Here is a 22053-nt window from a genome sequence, read left to right on the forward strand (position 1 = left end):
GGACATGGGCGGCCAGGAGTGGATGGCAGGTCCCTGGCAGCAGGGTCATTAAGACCTGGCTGTCACCCAGGATCGAAAAAATCCATCTCGACATCCTAGCTCTATCACACTCTGCCTGTCCAGGCTTATTCTTATTTGCACATCTGCCTTCTCCACCAGACTGGGAAGGCCCCCTCCCAGTGTCTAGCACTCCAGCACCCTGTCTAGCATGTAGGAGAAAATCAATAAAGGCTTGTGGGATGAATGAACCTTTGGAAGGACAGGGTGGGGGCAAGAGGGGAGACCAGGTTGGGCAGTTCTGGGCCTAGGGAGGAAACCGGGAGGCTGGAACCCTCTGTCCATTTTACAGATGGGGCCACTGAGGCTCAGGGCAGGACCAGGTCTAGGGTAAAGAAACTGGGGGCTGGGACTGGGGTTCAGGCACCTAAGTGCTCAGTTCAGCTGATGGGACTCCTCTCTGTCAGCCATGTCTACATTTCTTCAATTCCACAGTCCCTGCTCTCTGTACTAACACCCTCCTCCCGTGAGTCTGACAAGGGCCAGGACTACATCACTCAGCTCCGTGAAGGGGTTCTCGCATTCACTGTGTATTTGCCTATCACAAACCCAAACTTCCTAGAATTACGTCGCCTGGGGCTCAGTGTTCCCAACTGCACAATGGGCAGCACGGAGTTTCACACAGAGGGCGGGGGGCGGTATTTAGTACAGTAAACTTCGGGGGGACTCGCGTGTTCCTGCAGTAGGGCACCGCCGCACTGCGCCACCTCGACCTCTCTGAACTGAGCCCCGGGCCTCCCCGAAAGAGCGTCCACATTGTCCTAAGAAACCGAGCTCATGGGATTCGGCCCCTGTGACAGCCGGGCGCTCCCGCGCGAAGGGCGCTGTGCCGGGGGCCCTGGCACTCAGCAGGACTCACGGACTGGGACTCTAGGTGAGCGTCACTACCTCGTTCGGCAAAAGAGGCAACTGTGCCTGGGAGAGGGACTCCCGAGGCCGCAGCGGCCCTCCCTGCAAAACAGTCGCAGGCCCCGCGCCGCCCTTTCCCGGGAACTCCGCTCCCCCCACCCCTGCGGCTCCCGCCCCCGGGACTTCCCGGCCCCGCCGGCTGCGGCTGGGCGCCCCCGCCACCTAGCCCGTGTCCGGACGGGGGGCGCCGCGCGGGAAGCCGGGCGGGGCGCCCGCGGACTCCACGCCCGCCCGGGGCGGGGCCTGCGGGGCCTCCTCCGCGGCCAGCTGGGGGCTGGGGGGCCGCGGGCGGCAGGCGGATAAAAAGGCCCCAGGGCGCCCAGGGAGGGAGCCCGTTAGCGCTGCTCCGCCGCGGCGCCCGCCCAGCCCCGGACCGTCCGCGCTCCAGCTGGTGAGCCCCCGCCTGGCCTGGCCCTGGCCCCTGGCCCCTGGCCCCGCGTCTGCCTCTTGGTCTGCCTCTTGCTGTCCCGTCTGTACTTCTGTCTCTCTGTGGGTCTGCAGGCCTCTGAGGATTCCTGGAGACTGGGCCTAGGGGGTCGCATGGACCCTCAGCCCAGCCCTCCAGTCGCTCGCCAACCTGCTTCCAACTGGACAAGTAACCACGTTTGGGAGCTTGGCCCAAGTCCCGCCCTGAGTGGTGCGCCCAGGCCTCAGGGGTGCCTGCATGTCTTGTTTGTGGCCGTGTGTAACGATTGCTCTACCTTCTCCCAGGGAGGAGACAGGGAATGGGCAAGGCAGGTTCAGATGTCACACTTACGACTTGGGGGACAAAGAGCCAGGGCTGATCTCGGCTCTCCAACTATCCAGACCGGAGCTGATTATGTTGGGGGTCAGCGTGTGACAGAAACACGGAAGGGAAAGGGACAGAAGACTTTGAGCCCCCCCTTTCCTAGCCCGGACAGGTACAGCTCAGAGACCATTTGCTGGCACTGCTTCGGGTCCACAGAGTCAGTAACCCCGGGGAGGCCACAGGGCTGAGAGGAGGCTGCTGAGAAGAGCTGCCGAACTGCAGAGAAGAGATGAGCCATCCCAAAGTTGCTGCGCCCTCAGGACATCACCCCCCATGTTCTCTCTTGAATACAGGCATTTGCTGTCTTCCAGCCCTCCCTACCTGTGCTAGGTCAGGCCAGGTCCCAGCATCTCCTGGCACACCTGAAGCAGGTGCCTCTGTGCCTCAAGCTGGCAAGGTCTTGGATCTGTCACTCGGTGGCATTCAGCGAAGAGCACCCTGTGCAGTGCCCTCACATCAGGGCCTGGGTCATAAATCCACAAGAACACGGTGGAATTTCAGTCTGCTCCCTGCCTTCCTTTCCTCTTCCCCCTCTTTCAACATTCATTCTTGGTGGTTTTGAGAGCCCGGTGTCTAGCCAGGCTGCCTGGGTTTGAATCCTGACTGGGCAAGTTACTTGACTTCCCTGGACCTTATCTTCTCGTCTGTAAAATGGAGATAAGTATTTAATCTGTATTTTAAAATTTGTAATTATTATCCTCACTTCCCTCCCCTCCTCTTTCCCCTCCACCTTCCTTCCCTCCTCTGTCCCCTTCTCCTTCATTTGGGAAAGTAACGGCCACTTTTGAGGCTGCTTCCTTCTTTGAGGGAGGATGCACAGCTTGGTTCTCTGTGCTCAGTGCTAGGGGAACAGATACGTGCAGTCTGGTTGTGGCGTCAGGAAGCAAACATACAATGTGCTTTGTGGAAGGCTTTGTGGGAGGGCTTAATGGAGGGGGTGGCATTTGAGCTGGTGCCACGGGATGTGTAGGAGTTTAACAATCTTAGAGGGAAAGGAACAGAGAGAGCAAAGGCTTAGAGGCTGGGAGGTGAAGGCTATAGTTTGGTGTGAGCAAAAGCTCTGGGGGGCCTATAGTGGGCAGGAAGGCCGATAAGAGGGGCTCTCCCTGCATCTGACTCTTGGTTCCCGCTGCCATCCCCCTATCTTCCAGCAGCGTTCATGGAAGGGAGCTTCCCTGGCCCAGACCCCAGGGTCCTACAGCAGAAGCCCTCTCATGCCCTCAGGTTGGTCCCTTGGAGAGAAAGGAGCTGCTGGCCTGGGGCTGTCCACAGCCTGTAATAAGACCTCCTCAGCGGGGCGGGGACTTCAGCCAAACAGCAGACCTGCCCAGCCTACCCTGGGCCCCATCAGAGCATGTTGTATAGGGGGGCCCTCGAGTGCCACCCCCTCATTTTACAGGTTTTGCAGCTGAGACTCAGAGAAAGGAAAACAATTGACACCAGACACAATTTGGTGGCAGAGATAGGAGCATCTTGACTCCTGGGGGTGGCAGAGGAGGTGTGGTCATCACTCAGCCGAGACCCAGTGTGACCACTGGGTCCTAACAGCTGAGGGACCTGAGCCCGATCCATCCCATCCTTTCTTGCCATCTGGGGAGTGGTTTGGCTCAGTCCCTGGCTATCTACCTCCTCTTCCGGGGAGCATGGAGGAGGGAATGGGAAACAATGGAGAGCACTCTGCTCGTGGGACAGCCAGCTGGGAGCCCCCACAGGCCCTGACATGCAGAAGACAGTGTTTCAGTCTGGAAAGGAAGTGTGGGAGGGGTCAGAGCGGGAGAGCTGCAGAGGTGAGAATGGGAAGGCAGCCCCTACACAGTCTCAGGGAGTGGAGAGGGGAGCATCTAGGCTCTGTAGTGTGTGTGAAGGGAAAAGGGGCAAATCTAGAGAATGCTGCAAAGAGGAGTGCCAAGGACTTGCAGTTGAGATCGGACGTGGCCTCCATTTCCTTCTTTGTATAGAGAGGAGGTAGGACCAATCTAGACCAGTGGTTCTATCATAGCTCTCACAGTAGCTGTTAATAATAGTTCATTGTTGGCCGGGTGCTGTGGCTCACACTGGTAATCCCAGCACTTTGGGAGGCCAAGGTGGGTGGATCACCTGAGGTCAGGAGTTCAAGAACCGACAAGGTGAAACCCTGTCTCTACTTAAAATACAAATAAATTAGCTGGGCGTGTTGGCGAATGCCTGTAATCCCAGCTACTTGGGAGGCTGAGGCAAGATAATCACTTGAACCCGAGAGGCGGAGGTTGCAGTGAGGCAAGTTTGTGCTATTGCACTGCAGCCTGGGTGACAAGCAAAAATCCATCTCAATAATAATAATAATAATAGTAGTTCATTGTTACTGAATGCTTGCTCTTCTAAGGGTTTAATATTTCTTCATTTAATCTTTACAAAAATCCTATGAGATAGTTGCTATTATTATCCCCACTTTTCAGAGGGAGATACTGAGGCAGGGAGAAACTAAATCGCTGGCCCAAGATCACTTAGAAGTGAACTGGTGGAGGCAGGATTTGAACCCCAGCAGTCTGACCGTCCAGCCTGTGCTCTCAAGCACTGTGCTGCCACCTCCCACCCATGCAACCACAGATAAGAATGAGCTCCACCTACACACCTGACACTATTTTGGACACTGGGGACACGACACATCCCCACTCCCGTGAAGCTTCATTCCCAGGACTTGTCTAGTGCACTTTTAGGAGCCCACTCCACCCAGCCCTGCTGGCCAAGGCTGTTGAGAGGGAGTGGGGCAGATGCCATCCATGGAAGTGAGAGTGGCAGGGGCCTGTGGGAGCCTTCCCACTCAAGCGGATGAGCTGCAGGATTCCTCCCATGGCCGTGGAAGAGGCAGGTCTCATCAGAATGAGCTTTCTTAGCCCGTCTTCTCCATCCCGTTCCAGGTTGGCCTTAGCTCCCCTCGGCAGCAGAGCCTCGGGGTGAAGGAGCTTCAGCTTTGGTGGCTCCAGAGGTCTCTGACAGCTCTAACCAGCTGTGACTCTCTCCTCTATGCCCTTCTCCACCTGCTGGTCCCAGGACCAAGGCTGCTGTGTGAGGGGGAGAGGAACTGCCCCCAGCCTCATCCTCTCTCTAAGGACCCAAAGAACATCTGATTACAGCCTCCTGGAGACAGAGGCCCTCTCTGTTTACTGCCTGAAACCCTCCCCTGGCCCCTAATTTCCTACAGGATGAAGGCAAACCCTCTGTGTGGTACACAAGGCCCTTGATCTTTGGCCCCAGCTCGTCCCTCCATCTCTTTCTCCTCCAAGCCCCCACACTATAGTCTGGGGTAAGAGAAGGGCACTTCCTGCTCTTGCACAAACTCTCCTCTTTCCCTCTTTCCTAGTCCTCTTCTCTCTACCTTGAATGCCTCTTTTCTCACCTGGGAGAATCTTATTTGCCCAATAAGGCTCAGGTTAAGTGTCCCTTCTTTGAAAGGCTTCCCTAATTTTTGCTTGAGCTTCATGAAGGTAGGGAGGGTGTTTGATGTCTTCATTTCTGTGTCCCAGCACCTGGCCTGAAGCAAGTATTCCAAAAATGTGTATTGAATCTGCATGAATCATACACCTAGATGGATGCGAGGCTATCATAGGTTATCCAAGCTGCAGGAGGGATCAGATGATACGTGGTTCCATCTCCTCACTTTAGAAATAAAGAGTCAGGGCCAGGTGCGCTAGCTCATGCCTGTAATCCCAGCACTTGGGGAGGCCGAGGCGGGTGGATCACGAGGTCAGGAGTTCAAGACCAGCCAGGCCAAGATGGTGAAACCCCCGTCTCTACTACAAATACAAAAAATTTAGCTGGGCATGGTTGTGGGCACCTGTAATCCCAGCTACTCGGGAGGCTGAGGCAGAGAATTGCTTAAACCTGGGAGGCGGAGGTTGCAGTGAGCCGAGATTGCACCACTGCACTCTAGCCTGAGCAACAGAGCGAGACTCCGTCTCAAAAAAAAAAAAAAAAAAAAAAGGAAAAAGAGACAGTCAGAACTTAGAGAGTTGAAGAGACTTGCCCGACCCACACAGCCAATGAGCGATGGAGTCCTTGATGCCCCTCTAACAGCCCTTTCTGCTCCAGCCTTCCATGTGCCTTCTAGGGTGAAGGCGACATTTCACACATTTGATTAGGGTGCTAGGCACATCAGAAGGTGGTGGCAGTGCCCCTGGGGTAGATAGTCTTGACCTGAGGGCACCCTGGGGGCTCCCCCATGACTCAAAGGGTGGATGACCTCGTCTACCTACACATAAGACTTTAGGTATGTAATAGCAGCTGTTTATTGTGTACTCACCAATGCTAGGACTTTGCTAAGCACTTTCCATACAGTGTTTTATTTAACACTCAACAACACTGTGAGATGGAGATGACTATCCCCATTTTACAGATGAGGAGAATGAGACTCAGTGAGGTTAAGCTTAAACTTCCTCAGGGTCACATGGCGAATGTGGTGGATTTGAGCCAAATCAGCTAAACTGGCCCAGACTCAATTAATGCCACTATGCATGCACACACACACTCTCTCTCTCTCTCTCTCTCTCTCTCTCTCTCTCTCTCTTTCTCTCAGGGGGTCTTCTTTCATTTGTCTTGCCAGGAGCTGCCAAATTGCTGAAGAGGCCTGAGATCTGGGTAGAGGTGGTGATCACTGTCATGTTTACTCATTCCTCAGGTATCTTGACCTCAGCTGTCCTTGAAGTCACCATGGCGTGGTCCCCACCAGTCACCTTCTCTCTGTTCCTGCTACTGCTAGGCCAGCCCGCTCCCAGCAGGCCACAGTCACTGGGCACCACCAAGCTCCGGCTGGTGGGCCCAGAGAGCAAGCCAGAGGAGGGCCGCCTGGAGGTGCTGCACCAGGGCCAGTGGGGCACCGTGTGTGATGACAACTTTGCTCTCCAGGAGGCCACAGTGGCTTGCCGCCAGCTGGGCTTCGAAGCTGCCTTGACCTGGGCCCACAGTGCCAAGTATGGCCAAGGGGAGGGTGAGTGACTGGTGCCACCCAGTGGGATGGCAAGGAGATGGTAACAGTCTTCTCTCGGGTTGGACTCACTGATACCCACCCATCCTTTGATACCTTGCTCACATGACCTCCTCCACAAGGCATATCCTGAGTGCCTCAGCTGCACATAGCCCCTGCTCCCACCCTCCTATTCTCTCCTGTAATAAGGCCACTGCCGTCACCACCACTAAACTCCAAGTTCCTCGAACATAGCAACTGGCACACAGTGGGTGCTTAGAGAATGTTGAATGAAAAAATGGGCAAACGGGTAGGTCTGATTCCTAGAGCTACCTGGCATTTTCCAAAAACAGATTTTCTAAGACCCAGTACCCAAAGGAGGTAGCAGGCAGGGTTATAAATACGAATTCCCCAGGAGACCCAAACTTCCTCCTCTCTGCCACTTTCTCCCAGGGTTTGGAAGAGGTGACTTGGTAAGCATGGGGTCCTATGCAGGAGGCAGAGCCTGTGACCTGCCTCTCTGTGCCATCTTTGAGCATCACCCCCACTCCACAGGACCCATCTGGCTGGACAATGTGCGCTGTGTGGGCACGGAGAGCTCCCTGGACCAGTGCGGGTCTAATGGCTGGGGTGTCAGTGACTGCAGTCACTCTGAAGACGTAGGGGTGATATGCCACCCCAGGCGCCATCGTGGCTACCTTTCTGAAACCGTCTCCAATGCCCTTGGGCCCCAGGTGAGGGGGCTGTTCAGGCTCTGGTCTGAGCCAAGGGCTGGGTCAGAGGACAGAGAGCCTCCCAGAAGGTAGGCCTACAGGAGCAAGGGGAAAGGGTGCAGTTTGCACTGAGCATCATCCCATGGGCCCCGATTCCTGAGTGTGCCCTGCAGCAGGTGCATAAATAGAGGGCCCCAGCCTGAGGCAAGGCAGGCCAGATGACCACAACTGACCCCACTGGGAATCACAGAAGCTGCTCCCATAAGGGAGACAGCAGTGGGGTAAGGGGCTCCCTCATCCACGAGGCCTGGCCACAATTGCTGCCTCTTCTCAGCACAAACAACCCTGAGCTAAAAACAGCCCAAGCCAAACAGGAGCGGGCAGGGCAGGGCTCTGCTGCCAGGCAGCCTCCAGCCTCGGGACAGCTGGTCACTGAAACACGCTGTGAAGGGACTCTGTACTGGTCTAAGTCATCCCAGGGCTAGGGCTGGGGGTCTTGTGGGCCAAAGGATCCTGCTATGGTCTCAAGTGGCTGGTCTATGCCCACCTCAGCTCTCTCAGGGTGGCACGGAGAAGGCCCTTCCATGCCCAGCAAAAGCCTCCCAAACTCCAAGGGCTCCCATCCTGATCCCAGGGAGGGCCAGATCTGCCTTGTTCTCTCCAGTTTGACAAATTCAAGGAACTGAGGGAAAGGGCTTAGACAAGCTGAGGTTCTGCCTTGAACTTACTCTGTGGCCTTTGATAATGCCTCCCCCTCTCTGGGCCTCAGTTTCCTGGCCTGTTCAATGATGAGGCTGGGTGGGATGGTCTCTACAAGCTCCAAGCCCCAGCCTTTCTGCATGAAGATCTGCAGCGGGGAGTCCCGAGGCCCACAGGTGACTGTGCACCCTGCAGGGCCGGCGGCTGGAGGAGGTGCGGCTCAAGCCCATCCTTGCCAGTGCCAAGCAGCATAGCCCAGTGACCGAGGGAGCCGTGGAGGTGAAGTATGAGGGCCACTGGCGGCAGGCGTGTGACCAGGGCTGGACCATGAACAACAGCAGGGTGGTGTGCGGGATGCTGGGCTTCCCCAGCGAGGTGCCTGTCGACAGCCACTACTACAGGTAGGAGCGCGGCTGGTGTAAGCCCCACAGGAGGCAGGGTTGTGGGGCAGGGACTGAGTGTGTGTGCATGTGCCTGCGTGCGATGTAGGGTGTGTGCATGAGCCTGAGTGTGGACTCATGTAAGGGGCAAGTAAGTGTGCACACAGGTGAGTGTGTGATGTGTGTGGCATGTGGGACCTCGCAGAGTTCAGTGAGGACTGAGTGGCAGTGGTGTTGTCTGTGGCAGGACATCCCGCAGGTGTTGGGACTGGGGGAAAGAAAACAGGCCCTACTGAGGAATGTGCCTGGATTTCCTGCTTCATGGGTGCCTCAGAATAATAAACAGGAAAGTGAATGAGGAGGACCTTCAGGATCCTGGGAAATACCTAGAAACAGTCAGAAAGTAAACACTGCACTGTTGAATTATGTAAACAGAACTGACTAGGTACAGAATGTGCGCCCCCTCCCGGCCCCGTGAAAACAATCGAACATAAAACTGCGTGTCCCTGGTTAAAACCCTAGACTTCCCTGCAGATACTTTCAGTGACACCCACATGTAGAGTTTAGACAAACTGTTCTGGCCTCAGTTCAGCCATTGACTGGTTTTAGGGCTTTGGGTAGGGCCTCTGGGCCTCCATCCTCAATTCCACTGTGAATATCCCAACTCTTCCCTCATGAATTTCCTCAGCTGTGGTCCAAGCCAGACTGTGACTGGGTTGCGTGTAAGCGAGGCATGGGGTGGGAGCCTGGAGAGAGGAGACATAAAAATATTGTCAGAAACATGGCTGAACTGTCACAGCTGATTCCATCAACCAGTAAACGACAGCCACAGTCACGGTTCTGCCAGATCCATGTCAGGGAAGACTTGTGTTTCTCATCAAGGGAGAAATCTCCCATAGTACATGTGAGTCATCTGCTTCATCCACCCCAATCAGTTTGATCCTGCTTCCCTAAAGGGTTAGAAGGCCCTTGTTGCAGTGTCCTTGTGTCTTTGACTTAGAGGACCACTGTCCTGAGGAAACATGAGTGGTGGCCAGCCCCTGCTCCATCCTTGGGGATCCTGGGATGCAGCCCGACTCCCCCTGCCTGGTAATTGCACACCTAGGTCTCGCTGACTCGCCTGCCACCCATGAGGAGGGCAGGCCTGATGATAGCCTGGGTGTCTCTGGGGCTGCCCCCACCAGCAAGGCCTTCACCTCCCACCTGTCCCCAGAGGGTCCCTTCTCTTGGGCCCTCCCTAAATGCTCCCCTTCCTCTGGACTTGGGAGAGGGCAAGCTTGATCCGCCTGTCCCCACTCTAGGCCTGGCTGAGGGACCTTGCTTGCCTTCCTTGTAAAATTGTTATTTGTGAGGTGGCCACCCCATCAGGGCTGCTGTGAAACTCAGCATTGAAATAAGATTTATGAACAAGTTTACAAAATGTAAAGTCCTGTGCAAACTTAAGGACAACTATGAGGAACCAGGTGGCAGGGGGTGGGACTTCCACACCCCTTCCATCTCCTATCTGTTTTCTCCCATAACAGGAAAGTCTGGGATCTGAAGATGAGGGACCCTAAATCTAGGTGAGGAGCAGCACCCTTGGGGGAGGAAGCAACCGGGTGTGGCATGAAGGGCCTCTATCCCCTCCTTTCTACCTTGGCCTCCCTTAGTCCTCACGCTCTTCCCTCAGCCCTTCCTCCACCCTCAATCTCCCTTGTCTTCTAGGCTGAAGAGCCTGACGAATAAGAACTCATTTTGGATCCACCAGGTCACCTGCCTGGGGACAGAGCCCCACATGGCCAACTGCCAGGTGCAGGTGGCTCCAGTCCAGGGCAAGCTGCAGCCAGCCTGCCCAGGTGGCATGCACGCTGTGGTCAGCTGTGTGGCAGGGCCTCGCTTCCGCCCACCAAAGACAAAGCCACAACGCAAAGGGTCCCGGGCAGAGGTGAGCCCTGGGGGCCCTGCACCCACACCACAGCTTGGAGGCACGGGCGGGATCCTGCCTGGTGAGGGGTGCAGGGAGGTCCAGGACATGCAGGAGAGAGGAACCAGACTGGGAGGAGGAGAGTGAATCACAGAACTGTAGAACCTTGGAATGTATTTAAAGGGAATCATATATAGCCCTACCATAAATGGAAAGCTGACATCACCCGCCTTGAATAGAAGGTGACCATAAAAACAGTAATTAAATCCTAACTACATTCCGCTGAGGGCCAGTACTGAGCCTGCTCCTTTGTTATAAAGAGATCAGCCAGTGCTCATGAGGCGGTAGAGACGCCTCAGCGCCACACTGGGGTGGCCTCGTGAGGTGGTACAGATGCCTCAGCGCCACACTTGAGACGACATCTTTGATGAGGCTGTGGTGGTGATTGGTTATTGAAGAAATGGAGATCAAGAAAAACAGCTTATCCAGGATGACAGCTATAGGAAGTCAGAGGCAGGACTGGAACTCCCCACCCTTGGCTCTGGCCACCGCCATGGAGCTTGAAGGAGTCCCGTTTGGGATTCTGCGGTGGTGGCTCAGCCCCTGCTGGCTGCCTCCTCCTCGGCCGTCCCTGAAGCAGGTTTCTCCCAGCAGGAGCTGAGGGTGCGCCTGCGCTCCGGGGCCCAGGTGGGCGAGGGCCGGGTGGAAGTGCTCGTGAACCGCCAGTGGGGCACGGTCTGTGACCACAGGTGGAACCTCATCTCTGCCAGTGTCGTGTGTCGTCAGCTGGGCTTTGGCTCTGCTCGGGAGGCCCTCTTTGGGGCCCGGCTGGGCCAAGGTGAGTGAGGTGGCCTGGGGAGGGGTGAGAAGGCCTGGGTATGCCACTGGTCCATGTCTTGAAGGCCCTGGGGTGACGGGGCCAGGACAGAAAATTCTCCCCCTCTGTGAAGGGGAAGCCACAAGTGCGGGGTTACGGAGATGGAGCCTCGCACACAGCACCTCTCTCCCTGTCTAGGGCTAGGGCCCATCCACCTGAGTGAGGTGCGCTGCAGGGGGTATGAGCGGACCCTCAGCGACTGCCCTGCCCTAAAAGGGTCCCAGAATGGTTGTCAACATGAGAATGATGCTGCTGTCAGGTGCAATGTCCCTAACATGGGCTTTCAGAATCAGGTGAGTTTGGGTCTGAGCATGGCCTCAGGCTGGGGGCCAGGAAACCCTGGGGAGCCCCCAGGACACCACATCAAGCTAGCGGGGAGAGGTCCAGGAGAAGCGGCTAGCACTTCTGCTTTGGGCACCAGTCTGCCTTCCCTTACAGCCGGCCTGGCTGCAGCCCCTCCGAAATGTCAGAGGTCACAGGGACTCTGCAGATGGATGTGCTCTCCCACACCTGTCTCGGGCCCCCCATGAAGCTGAGAAAGAAGGTGCCTGGGAAGACAGCCACGGGGCTGTCGGCACAAGGGAGTCTGTGTGGGATGCTCAGGGCAGTGTCAGTGCTAATGTGGACTGTGAGCAAGTCGCTGGTGCCACTGTAAAACGGGGTTCACACTCTCGGGGGGTCACTGTGAATGAGGCGAGGGGCATGAAAGCCCTTTGCAAATTGCCAGTTGTCATTAATGGTGGAGGGCAAGTGCCAGAGCAGGAAGAAGAGCCCCTGGTCCAGGCACTTTGAGTCAGATTTCTCTAGTAGGCAGGGACATTAGAGACTACCTGCTACACTGTCCTTACCTTACAGAGGAGACCAAGGCAGAGAAGGGGACTATCTTGTCTAGGGCGACACAGTGAGTTGGTCTGAGCAGCCCTCCAGGCTCACAGCCCTGAGCTCTTCCCTGCAAGGCTACCCTACTCCTCACACACCCCTCACCATTGCAGGTGCGCTTGGCTGGTGGGCGCATCCCTGAGGAGGGGCTGTTGGAGGTGCAGGTGGAGGTGAACGGGGTCCCACGCTGGGGGAGTGTGTGCAGTGAAAACTGGGGGCTCACCGAAGCCATGGTGGCCTGCCGACAGCTCGGCCTGGGTTTTGCCATCCATGCCCACAAGGTAGGTCCCTGTGTTGTTTCTTCCGCATGACCTCTCACCCTCCTGGACTGAGGCCCAAAACTTCCTGTGCTAAAGCTGCTGCCTCTTTACCCATTTGGCAATTCATTACTGAGTGAAACTATGAGCTGACATGATGCCGAGTGTTGGGAACAGTGTGGTAAACAAGAAGACATAGTCCTTAATGAAATGGTCAATGAGGGACACAGTTGTGTCTGCAGGAAAGATGAATAGAAGTTAGTCAGACGAGGTGGAGGAGGAATGAACAGCTTATGTAAAAGCCCTGTGGCCAGAGAAAGCTTGATTCGGCTGAGGAAATCAGGGCCAGGGGTTGTAGAGTGGCTCTGGAGAGAGTGCTGTCAAGCATGAGGGCAGAGGAGGCAGTGGCAAGATCACTCAAAACTTGCAATCCACACGTTTAAAAGATTTCTTCCTTTGCTGTTTGGAAAACAGTTGGGTGGAGACTAACATGAATGCAAGGAAACACACTCAGGAGGCTACTGTAGTAGCCCAGGTGAGAAATGAGGCTGGACTGGACCAGGCAGTCCAGGGGAAATAAGTGGATAGATCTAAAATACATCAAAAAATAAAATCAAGAGGACTTAGGTGTGACTGCAAGAGAAACCTCTGCACCTGCACCCACACTGGGCTGCCGCACAATGCCGACTGGGCAACCCTGAGCACAAATGACGATCTGGGCCGCTTGAGAAGCAGCTGGGGAAATGGGAGCACAGCCCCTGGGCAGAAGGATGGGGAACAGGACCCTCCTCTGCTGTCTGGAAGAGGGAGGCGTGTAGGGCTAGTAGTGGAAGCCACGGTGGGTGGATTTTTACTTCCATACATGGAAGGGATTTCTAACATCACAAGGGTCCAAATGTGTCATGGACTGCCCCAGGGAATATGGGTTCTCATCACTAAAGATTTCGGGCCCAGGCTGGACACAACCTGGTGGGGGTGGTATGACTGGGGCCACACCTCAGATGGGAGTCAGGAGGTGACTCCAAGTCACGCTGATTGGGTGACACTGGCTGTTTTCTTAGGAAACCTGGTACTGGTCAGGGATGCCGAGGGCCCAAGAGGTGGTGATGAGCGGGGTGCGCTGCTCAGGCACAGAGCTGGCCCTGCAGCAGTGCCAGAGGCACGGGCCGGTGCACTGCTCCCATGGCGGCGGGCGCTTCCTGGCTGGAGTCTCCTGCATGGACAGTGAGTGACGGAGGGCTCACAGGGCTGGGGACAGGTAGGCCTGTGCTCCTCCTCAGGGAAGGCCCTGCATGCTGGTCCCAGGCCTACGACCAGCAGCATGGGGGAATGAATGTACCAGCTCTGCCATTTCCCAGCTGTGTGGCCAAATCACCCGTCCCATCAGGATCCATACCCTGCCCCCTCACGGAGTTACTGTGAGAAAGAACACTGAGAACATGAGAAAGCACAAGGACACAGAACGGCCGTTTTCAACTTTGGGTTATGAACAACAGTTTCAAACAACGGAACAGGACAGAAAACAGCAAGGGCAGTTTTTCCTTGGAACTATGTGTGTACTGGGTTACAGCATAAAATGTATTTCTTACTGTGGTTTGTAGTCAGAAAAGCAGTTTGAAAGCTGTCGTAGAGGACATATAAATATGAGCACACCCGGGGCCAAGGCCCAGCTGTGTGTTCTCTTCCTGAGCTGTGGGATTTACCCAAAAGGTTTTGGGACAAGGCCATCTGTGGCACTGCTCTGCCCCACAAACCCAGATTCTTACGGCAGCAGCAACTCTTGACATCTCCCAACCAGGTCAGTGCCAAGATGGACTATACCCAGTCCAAAGGCTACAGATAGCATCAACCCAAGTGGCCACTTGACCTTCTTCTTGGCCAAATTTCAACACCAAGACATCCTTAACCTTTGTCAGTGAGCTCTTGGCTTCCTTTCTGTCCAGGGAACCCTGGTGAGAACCCTGGGCCCATCCATCAGACCCTCCCCTGCAGGGATGGGGCATCAGAGTGGGTCTCCTCATCACCAAGGCCTCCCAGCACATGGGGAGCCTGCTCCCCACTCGACTCCCCTTCCTGGGAACCTCGAACCCCTCCCTGCTCCACTGCCTACAGTGGCAGCTCTCTTCTTGAACACATTTGATGGATGCTTCATGACAGCTGGGCACAGCCAGCCAACCTGCAGCCTCTGTAACCACCTGCTTTTCCTCCCTGGCTTTTCACATTGCTTTCTTTCCTTTTTCTCTTCTCATTCTTTCTGAAAGCTCGCCTTCTTTCCCTAAGGAACTCTTTGTCAGTGGGCACTTCCTGGCTCTCTCCAATATATACCACAGGGCCCCACATGGCCAACTGCCAGGAGCAGATGGCTCCAGCCTGGGGCAAGCTGCGGCCGGCCTGCCCAGGTGGCATGCACGCTGTGGTCAGCGGTGTGGCAGGGCCTCACTTCCGCCCAGGACTACTTTAGTGATAATGATTTTTAGTGACAGTACAGGCAAAGTGTCCAAGTTAGGTATCAGCAGAGCTTTCTGAGAGGATTATATGAACTAAGCTATATAAAGGCACTTTACAGACTTAAAAGCATTTTACAAAAGAAATACTAGCTTACTTCAACCACGTTTACTGTGGGTCAGACATGTTACAGGTGTCATCACATTAATATCACTATTATCTTCATCTTACAGATGATGAAAATGAGAGACAAAATGGTTAAGCAGTTACACAGCTGGTAAATTATACAGTCAGAAAGCCAAGAACGAACCCAGGTGGCCTGGCTCCAAACCCAGCAAGCTTAACCATGACACTGTAGCTGCCTCCCAGGTTAAGGTGATAGCCTTCCTTTAACTGTTATTAGAACTCACCATCTCCTGACACTTAAAACTGCTCTTTCTTTCTGGGGTCCTCCCAGAGGGTTTAATCCAGGGGCAAGCCTGCCCTCTGTGCTGGAGACTAAGACTGGCTGCCTGTCCACCCTCTAAGTCACTGCCATGACCTCTGCTGCCCCAGGTGCACCAGACCTGGTGATGAACGCCCAGCTAGTGCAGGAGACAGCCTACCTGGAGGACCGCCCGCTCAGCCAGCTGTATTGTGCCCACGAGGAGAACTGCCTCTCCAAGTCTGCGGATCACATGGACTGGCCCTATGGATACCGGCGCCTACTGCGCTTCTCCACACAGATCTACAACCTGGGCCGGACAGACTTTCGTCCGAAGACTGGACGCGATAGCTGGGTTTGGCACCAGTGCCACAGGTTAGAGCCTGCCCATGCCTTGGCACTAGAGGGTTAGGAACAAAAAGCAGGGTCCAGGGAGCAGTTTGGTCCTTCCCTGGCCACAGGCAAGCTTTCCAGGGAGGGGTGTGCGCTCTCCTTGCTGGCCTTGCCTGCAGGAGGCAGTGAGGACAGCGGCATCCACCTGCCCCTCCATCGCTCTCACCTTCACTATGTCAGTGGTGCCCCACAGCAACATCCCACAGAGGCGTCACCACCAGCAGATTTGTTCTGTTAGAATGGTATTTGACACTTTTCCTATGTTGGATCACAGGCCTTGTCTTCAGAAGCCAGGTAAAGTGGGGACTCCCAGGAACCTGGAGGCCCAAAATAGACATCCCATCCAGGGTGCTGGCTCTGCAGGAAAAGCTCGCTGGTTCCTTCAGCAGCAAGGCAAGGCCCTCAAAGAACAGCATGAACAGACTGGCACTAAAAAAGGGACAATGAGCATTCTTTCCTATCAGGAGCTTCCAGACCAGAGAGAGGGAGAGACAATGCCTCTGACAAAGGCAGCATTTTTGTTTCTTCAGAACACAGTCATGGGTGGAGAAACTGGAGAGGAATGGGCAATGACTTTGGGACTTGGTCTCGCCTGAGATAATAAGCACCTTTCCCTGTAGCATGAACAGAGCTGTCATTATAACTGGATTGGAAACAATGGTAGCAATTTGGTCCCAGGCTGACAGGGATCCTCTTCCCAGCAGCTCAGCTCCTAGGCTGCTCAGAGACCTGGTGCCCCACCTATCCCCCCAGTTCAGGCCTTGCTGTCAGGCACCAGCCTCCTAGAGGTGACCAGGGCAGGGCTTCTACCTCTTGCCTGGGTTGAGACCCTAGGTGATGGGGACAGCTGTGCTTGCTGCCTGGCAGGGATGCCAGCAAAGTAGGCTCTGTGTCATACTAATCTTGGGTTTGGGAGGGAGAAGGGCACTGCCTACTATTATAACTTTGCTCTCGGGTCATGATGGGGCCTGGTGCCTGTCTTCCCTACCAGCCCCTCCAGAGAGGCCCCTCTCTCCTGTTGCTGCTGCACTGACAGCTCTATCCCTTCTGCAGGCATTACCACAGCATTGAAGTCTTCACCCACTATGACCTCCTCACCCTCAATGGCTCCAAGGTGGCTGAGGGGCACAAGGCCAGCTTCTGTCTGGAGGACACAAACTGCCCCACAGGTATGTGGTTTCCTGTCAGCACCTACCAGCATCTCCTCTTGTTATGTTCTTCAGCCCCTTTGGGATCAGGCTTCTCTCCGCTCTGTTCAGCAGCCCAAGGCACCTGGAGACCCTGGCTTGAAAAGTTAGCAATCAAGGCAATTTCTTACCTTCTGAAATCTTACACAGGAGGTTTTTACTTCCTCTGAATTCCCCACGCACATTGTTCTTCTTTTAAAACACTCAGCACTTTCTGTCTTGGAAAAGAGTTGCAGACCTGTCCTATCTCTGCTGAGCTCGCGGAGGGCAAGCATTGTCTGCTTCCTGTCTGTATACCCGCAGCCCCTAACCCTTAGGAACTACATGGTAAACACTGGATCTTTAGAGGGTTGGAAGGATGGATAGGCAGATGCACAAATAAATTAGCACAGGAGGGTTGGAATCAACAGGGATTTGCACTGGAGCAGTCAAACGAATCAAATGAATCATACCTTTGTCACAAATGTGGTTTGTTATGGTGCTGGATTCATAGCAGGATTCTAGCTCTGACAGTCCTTTAATCTGTGAACTAGGCATGATGACACTGAACTGGTAAAGCAAATAAAAGACCTAGCAGAGTGCTTGCTCCTGTCTCAAAAGCTGTCCCCTTCCTTACAGGACTGCAGCGGCGCTACGCGTGTGCCAACTTTGGGGAACAGGGAGTGACTGTAGGCTGCTGGGACACCTACCGGCATGACATTGATTGCCAATGGGTGGATATCACAGACGTGGGCCCTGGGAACTATATCTTCCAGGTAAGGTGGCTGGGGGATTCCCCACAGAGCCCAATTTCCTCCAGATGTTCTAAAACTTTCCCTGAGGGCAAATGAAGGGAGAGAATTTCCCATATAGGGTTTCCCACAGGCCTGTCACTAAAAGGAGCTGTCCTATTAGGGAAGTAACACTCAAGCTGGATCCAGCGAACCTGGGTTTGAGTCCTGATTCAGTGAACACTGGATAAATCAGCTTCTCAGTTGGAACTTCTCAGTCCCTATCTGTAAAATGGGAACATCAGTGCCTACCGCCTGGGTAATTTTAAGAATTAATGAAGCAAATAGAAACACATGTAAGGGATTATCACAGCCAGAGTCAACTCATTCAGAAACCAAACCATCCATTTTCAGTTGTCCCCTCTTTCACTCCAGGTGATTGTGAACCCCCACTATGAGGTGGCAGAGTCAGATTTCTCCAACAATATGATGCAGTGCCGCTGCAAGTATGATGGGCATCGGGTCTGGCTGCACAACTGCCACACAGGTAACTCCGAGCCACTGCGGAACCAGTCATGTATAGGCTCAGGGAGCTGGAAGACTGTAAATGTACTACTCTCTGCTCCCACACTCCAGTGTGTGACTTGTATGTGTGTGGTTTGTAAAAGGCTACGGATGGAAGAGAGATGCATTTCCTTTGACATCTTACAAGGCAGACTTCTAGAATTGGTCAGACCATTGGCTTCACCCAATAACTACATCTTCTACATCCCTGTGTGCACTTAAGGCTGTTCGATTGTAAACTCAGTTTCCAATCTGTCCTAGAATCTTTCCTGTCACCTCAAGCCATGTCAGTATTTTCAAGTCCATTATTTTTCCTTTCTCTTTCATGTAGAAGTTAGGGTTAGGGTCCTCACAGGTAAAAGTAGAAGTCCTCTTGCTCTGTGTTGCTGTCTCCAGCTGTGATCACTGCTTGCAAGAAGGGGACCATGGAAAACAGGGCCACTCACAGGATTGGTAGCATCAAAGGAAGCATCATCATCCAGTGGGGTCAGAGAAGAAGGGCTGTTCTACCTGTCAGTAAAGACTCCCTCTATCTTCAAGGGTTAAAAATGCCTATATTTGCTATGGGATGTGCATTCACACCCATACTTGCATATGTGCGGTGGGATGGGCAGAGTTGTTCATTCAGTCAACAAACATTTATTAAGGCTCACTGTTGTGTTGAACGCTGTGCCCCAGACACTGGGAATGTAAGTGTCAGATGGGGTATGCACACATGCAAATAGCCCCAGTACTACTAATGTGTGGACTGAATGCTGAGCAAGCACAGACAGAAAGCAACCGGATGGGGGCTAGCACAAGCTTCACAGAAGTAGTATTTGAGCTGAGTTTTGAAGGAGGGGCCAAAGTCAAAGATGGGAGGAGTAAAGAAAGAGCACAGGACTGGGCTTCCGAAGGTGTCACTGGTTCCCGAATCCAGTCCCACCACTTTCTAGCTGGAAGACAGTGAGGAAATCACGACCTGAGTTTTCTGTTTTGTAAAATGAGGCTGTATACTTCAAACCTACTAAGTACTAGAGCTTTTTGCAGGGAGGGTTGTGATAGTTCTAAGATAATGGATTTTATCCTGTGGGCTTCTGGGAACTATTGACAAATTTCAGTCAAGGAGGCAAAAGATCATTTAGGTTTTCAAAAAATAACCGTGGCAACAGATGGACGAAAATGAGAAAAGGAAGAACAGTCTAAGGTTTTGAATTTGTGTGGCTGAGTAGATTATGCTGCCACTTAAATGAAACAGGGATATTGAAAGGAACCAGGAACTAGAATCCAAGTCTACACACACGGAGACAGCAGATCCTCCATAATGCTGGAATCAGGCTGCAAGGGTTCCCAGGCAGTGACAAGGACAAGAAAAATAATGCAGTCCTACAGGTCATCTTGCCAGTGTTTAGGACCCAACAGGGTCCCTGCAGAAAAGAGAAGGCACACTCAGGTGAGAGTCTGAGGTTATTTAATTAAAGGACTATTTATAACGAAACAAGGGGTGCTGAGACATCAAGCATAAATAAAGTAGAAAACTGTTATCTGCTTTAGGCTTGAAGAGGGGCAAGGGCTGTTTTGCAGCCAGGTGCAAGCCAGAGTTATGAAGGAGGGTGAACCTAGCTGGAGCAGGAGTCATAGACCATCACTGCCAGAACCACAGGGCCAAAGTAGGGGAAAGAATATTTGGCCTCTCTCCATCCACCCTCTGACCTTCTGCTGTTGCTTTCCATTGACCCAACTCAAACAAAAAAAAAGAAGACAAAGGAACCAGAGTGATGTAATCGCTAGGGGTCAGCTTCCTAGGGCACAGAGAAAAAAAGGGCAGAGAATGAACCTGGGGAGGGAGGCAAAGAATAACTAGCACAGCCCTTTCCAATCAATAGCCTGTTCTTCCTGATGTTCCTGAAACCACACAACTGTCCCAGCCCTATTTCTATAGAATGACTGGTGTCTGTGCCCATGCCATGACTGACTTGATATAAAGGATGAGCTGGGCAGAGTGGATCTATGTAAGTTGTCAGGGAAGGGATGAGACTGTGGTAAGGTTGGCTGCTTACCTGTTTTCCTTTGGCCCACAGGGAATTCATACCCAGCCAATGCAGAACTCTCCCTGGAGCAAGAACAGCGTCTCAGGAACAACCTCATCTGAAGCCCTCACTGCACACTCCTAGCTGCTGCCAATACACCAGATACCTCAGCTTACTGGAGCCATGCCCTTCAGAGTCCCAACTCAGAGGAAAAGGGCCAGTGCCAAGGGGCACCAAGAACCTGCTCAGGAAGCCTTTTGATGGCAAGATCACCAATCCAGATGGTACTGCTTCTTCAGGATGGCACTGGGCCTACCCACTAAGGGCTGGAATATGACTTCCAGGCTTTGCTCAGCTGAGCTCCTCTTCTATAAGGAAACCCAGTCATCCCTGAATCTTGCCACAGAGATGCGGGGTTCAGGAGCTTTCAGTTCTTTAGGGATGGACTATGGCCCAGTCCCCCATCTAAGTGGTGCTTTGCAAATGTCTTGGAGGAGTATAGGACAGAGTACCAAAACACACAGCAGGTAGTGTTAGCTCTCTGCTAGGAGCTCAAAGCAACACAACTTGTATCAAAATCACAACTGGCAGAGAAGCTGGTGGATCCAATACTTTCTTCATCTGTTATTATTTACAAGTCACCTCTCACACTCTGTTCTTTAGTGTCCTTACCTTTATCCTACCACACACATGGGTGTTTCTATTATCCTTGGAAGCACAGACCTCGGGCATCCCCTTATTGCCTGATGGGCCAACACCAACAGTTACTGAGTGCTTGAGAAGGGGCAAGTTTCACAGAAATGGCCAGACAGGGCCTTCCTACAGAGCAGCAAGAGTAGGCCAAGCAGAAAGACTGCTGAGGTAACATGGATCCCAGGCCCTGTCAGGGCCTCTGCCAAGGAAAAAATATGGACGATTTACCTGGCAGGCAGTCTGATCTCTCTCAGGATCACCACGCATCTCAGGATTGGTCTAAGCTTCAAGTCCCAACCAAGCGTCTGAAGTGAACTTTGCATTGAATAAATTTTTGCCATGGAAAGAACATCAAACAAGCTACTCATCTCTATGGAGATATGAAAACAAGTCTGGCAGAGTGAGAGACAGAAGACCATGGAGAAATCAGAAGGGGGAACAGTCAGTGTAGTTAAGGATGGAACCTGGGAAAGGCCACCATTCCTGCTTGATGGGGCTGTGATTTGCTCTCGCTCAAGTAGAATAAAACCCCATGGTCTTCTTGACATGATTCTTGATCTTTTCTCCACTGAGACAAACTTTAGTGATGATCCTTACAGGACTGACACCCTAATGCCAAAAAAGGTTGCTCATTATGGACTGCTACAAAGACCAGACCAGCTGTGATTATGTACACGCCCCAAAACCACAGTCCTACCCTTTTCCCTCCCACAGAGCCAGGGCCTGGGATGCACAGAGCACACATGCTTCTCGTGACTGCCCATCTACATTTCTCCAATCAGACATAAGACTGCTACCCAGTCAGCCTCCCCAGGCTCAGAGCTGAAACACGGGTTAGAAAGGTTAAGGGGTGAAGGATAGGGACAAGAAGGTAAAGTCTGAGGATTGTAAACTTTTATAATCAAGGCTGCAAAGCCAAAATAAATGGTAGCAGATGGAGCAGATTTACAACAGCACTACCCCCACCACATCACAAGAGCCACCACATCACAAGAGCTACCCCCTCCTTAGGGAGTAAAAAGGGGAACCCTCTGTGAATACAAAGAAGTGCTTTCTTCCTTCTCCCCGACCTTACCTCTCCTCAACTCCCTCGTCTCCTTCATTAGGCAGAGGGAGCATTATATTTTGGCATGGCAGTTTAGGTAAACAAGGGAAGGACTGATTTCCTGTTGGATCCAGCAAACATCCCCCGAACAGTAACAACATTATGCTCACACATGCAGCT

At 53.3% G+C, this 22053-nt stretch overlaps 1 protein-coding gene across 1 annotated transcript; it reads left to right on the forward strand.

Annotated features, from left to right (window-relative positions):
• Positions 1 to 1227: 1227 nt before the first annotated feature.
• Positions 1228 to 21477, forward strand: LOXL4 (lysyl oxidase like 4). The gene is made up of 15 exons (XM_033186547.1): positions 1228 to 1357; positions 6411 to 6719; positions 7251 to 7429; positions 8303 to 8508; positions 10011 to 10049; positions 10192 to 10411; positions 11045 to 11228; positions 11406 to 11560; positions 12260 to 12427; positions 13465 to 13627; positions 15404 to 15647; positions 16719 to 16834; positions 17471 to 17607; positions 17998 to 18109; positions 20187 to 21477. The coding sequence occupies exons 2-15, from the start codon at positions 6443 to 6445 to the stop codon at positions 20255 to 20257; spliced, it is 2271 nt and encodes a 756-aa protein (XP_033042438.1). The 5' UTR covers positions 1228 to 1357; positions 6411 to 6442; the 3' UTR covers positions 20258 to 21477.
• The last annotated feature ends 576 nt before the right edge of the window (positions 21478 to 22053 follow it).

This window comes from Trachypithecus francoisi, unplaced genomic scaffold (genome assembly GCF_009764315.1).
Source record: "Trachypithecus francoisi isolate TF-2019V2 unplaced genomic scaffold, Tfra_2.0 Contig01579, whole genome shotgun sequence".
Taxonomy (NCBI): Eukaryota; Metazoa; Chordata; class Mammalia; order Primates; family Cercopithecidae; genus Trachypithecus; species Trachypithecus francoisi.

Excerpts from the sequence above, each read along its gene's own strand:
- LOXL4 (XM_033186547.1), top strand. The coding sequence starts at position 6,443 with ATGGCGTGGTCCCCACCAGTCACCTTCTCTCTGTTCCTGCTACTGCTA. Across the intron at positions 12,428-13,464 it reads TTGCCATCCATGCCCACAAG|GAAACCTGGTACTGGTCAGG; the intron begins GTAGGTCCCTGT and ends CTGTTTTCTTAG. Across the intron at positions 15,648-16,718 it reads GTTTGGCACCAGTGCCACAG|GCATTACCACAGCATTGAAG; the intron begins GTTAGAGCCTGC and ends TCCCTTCTGCAG.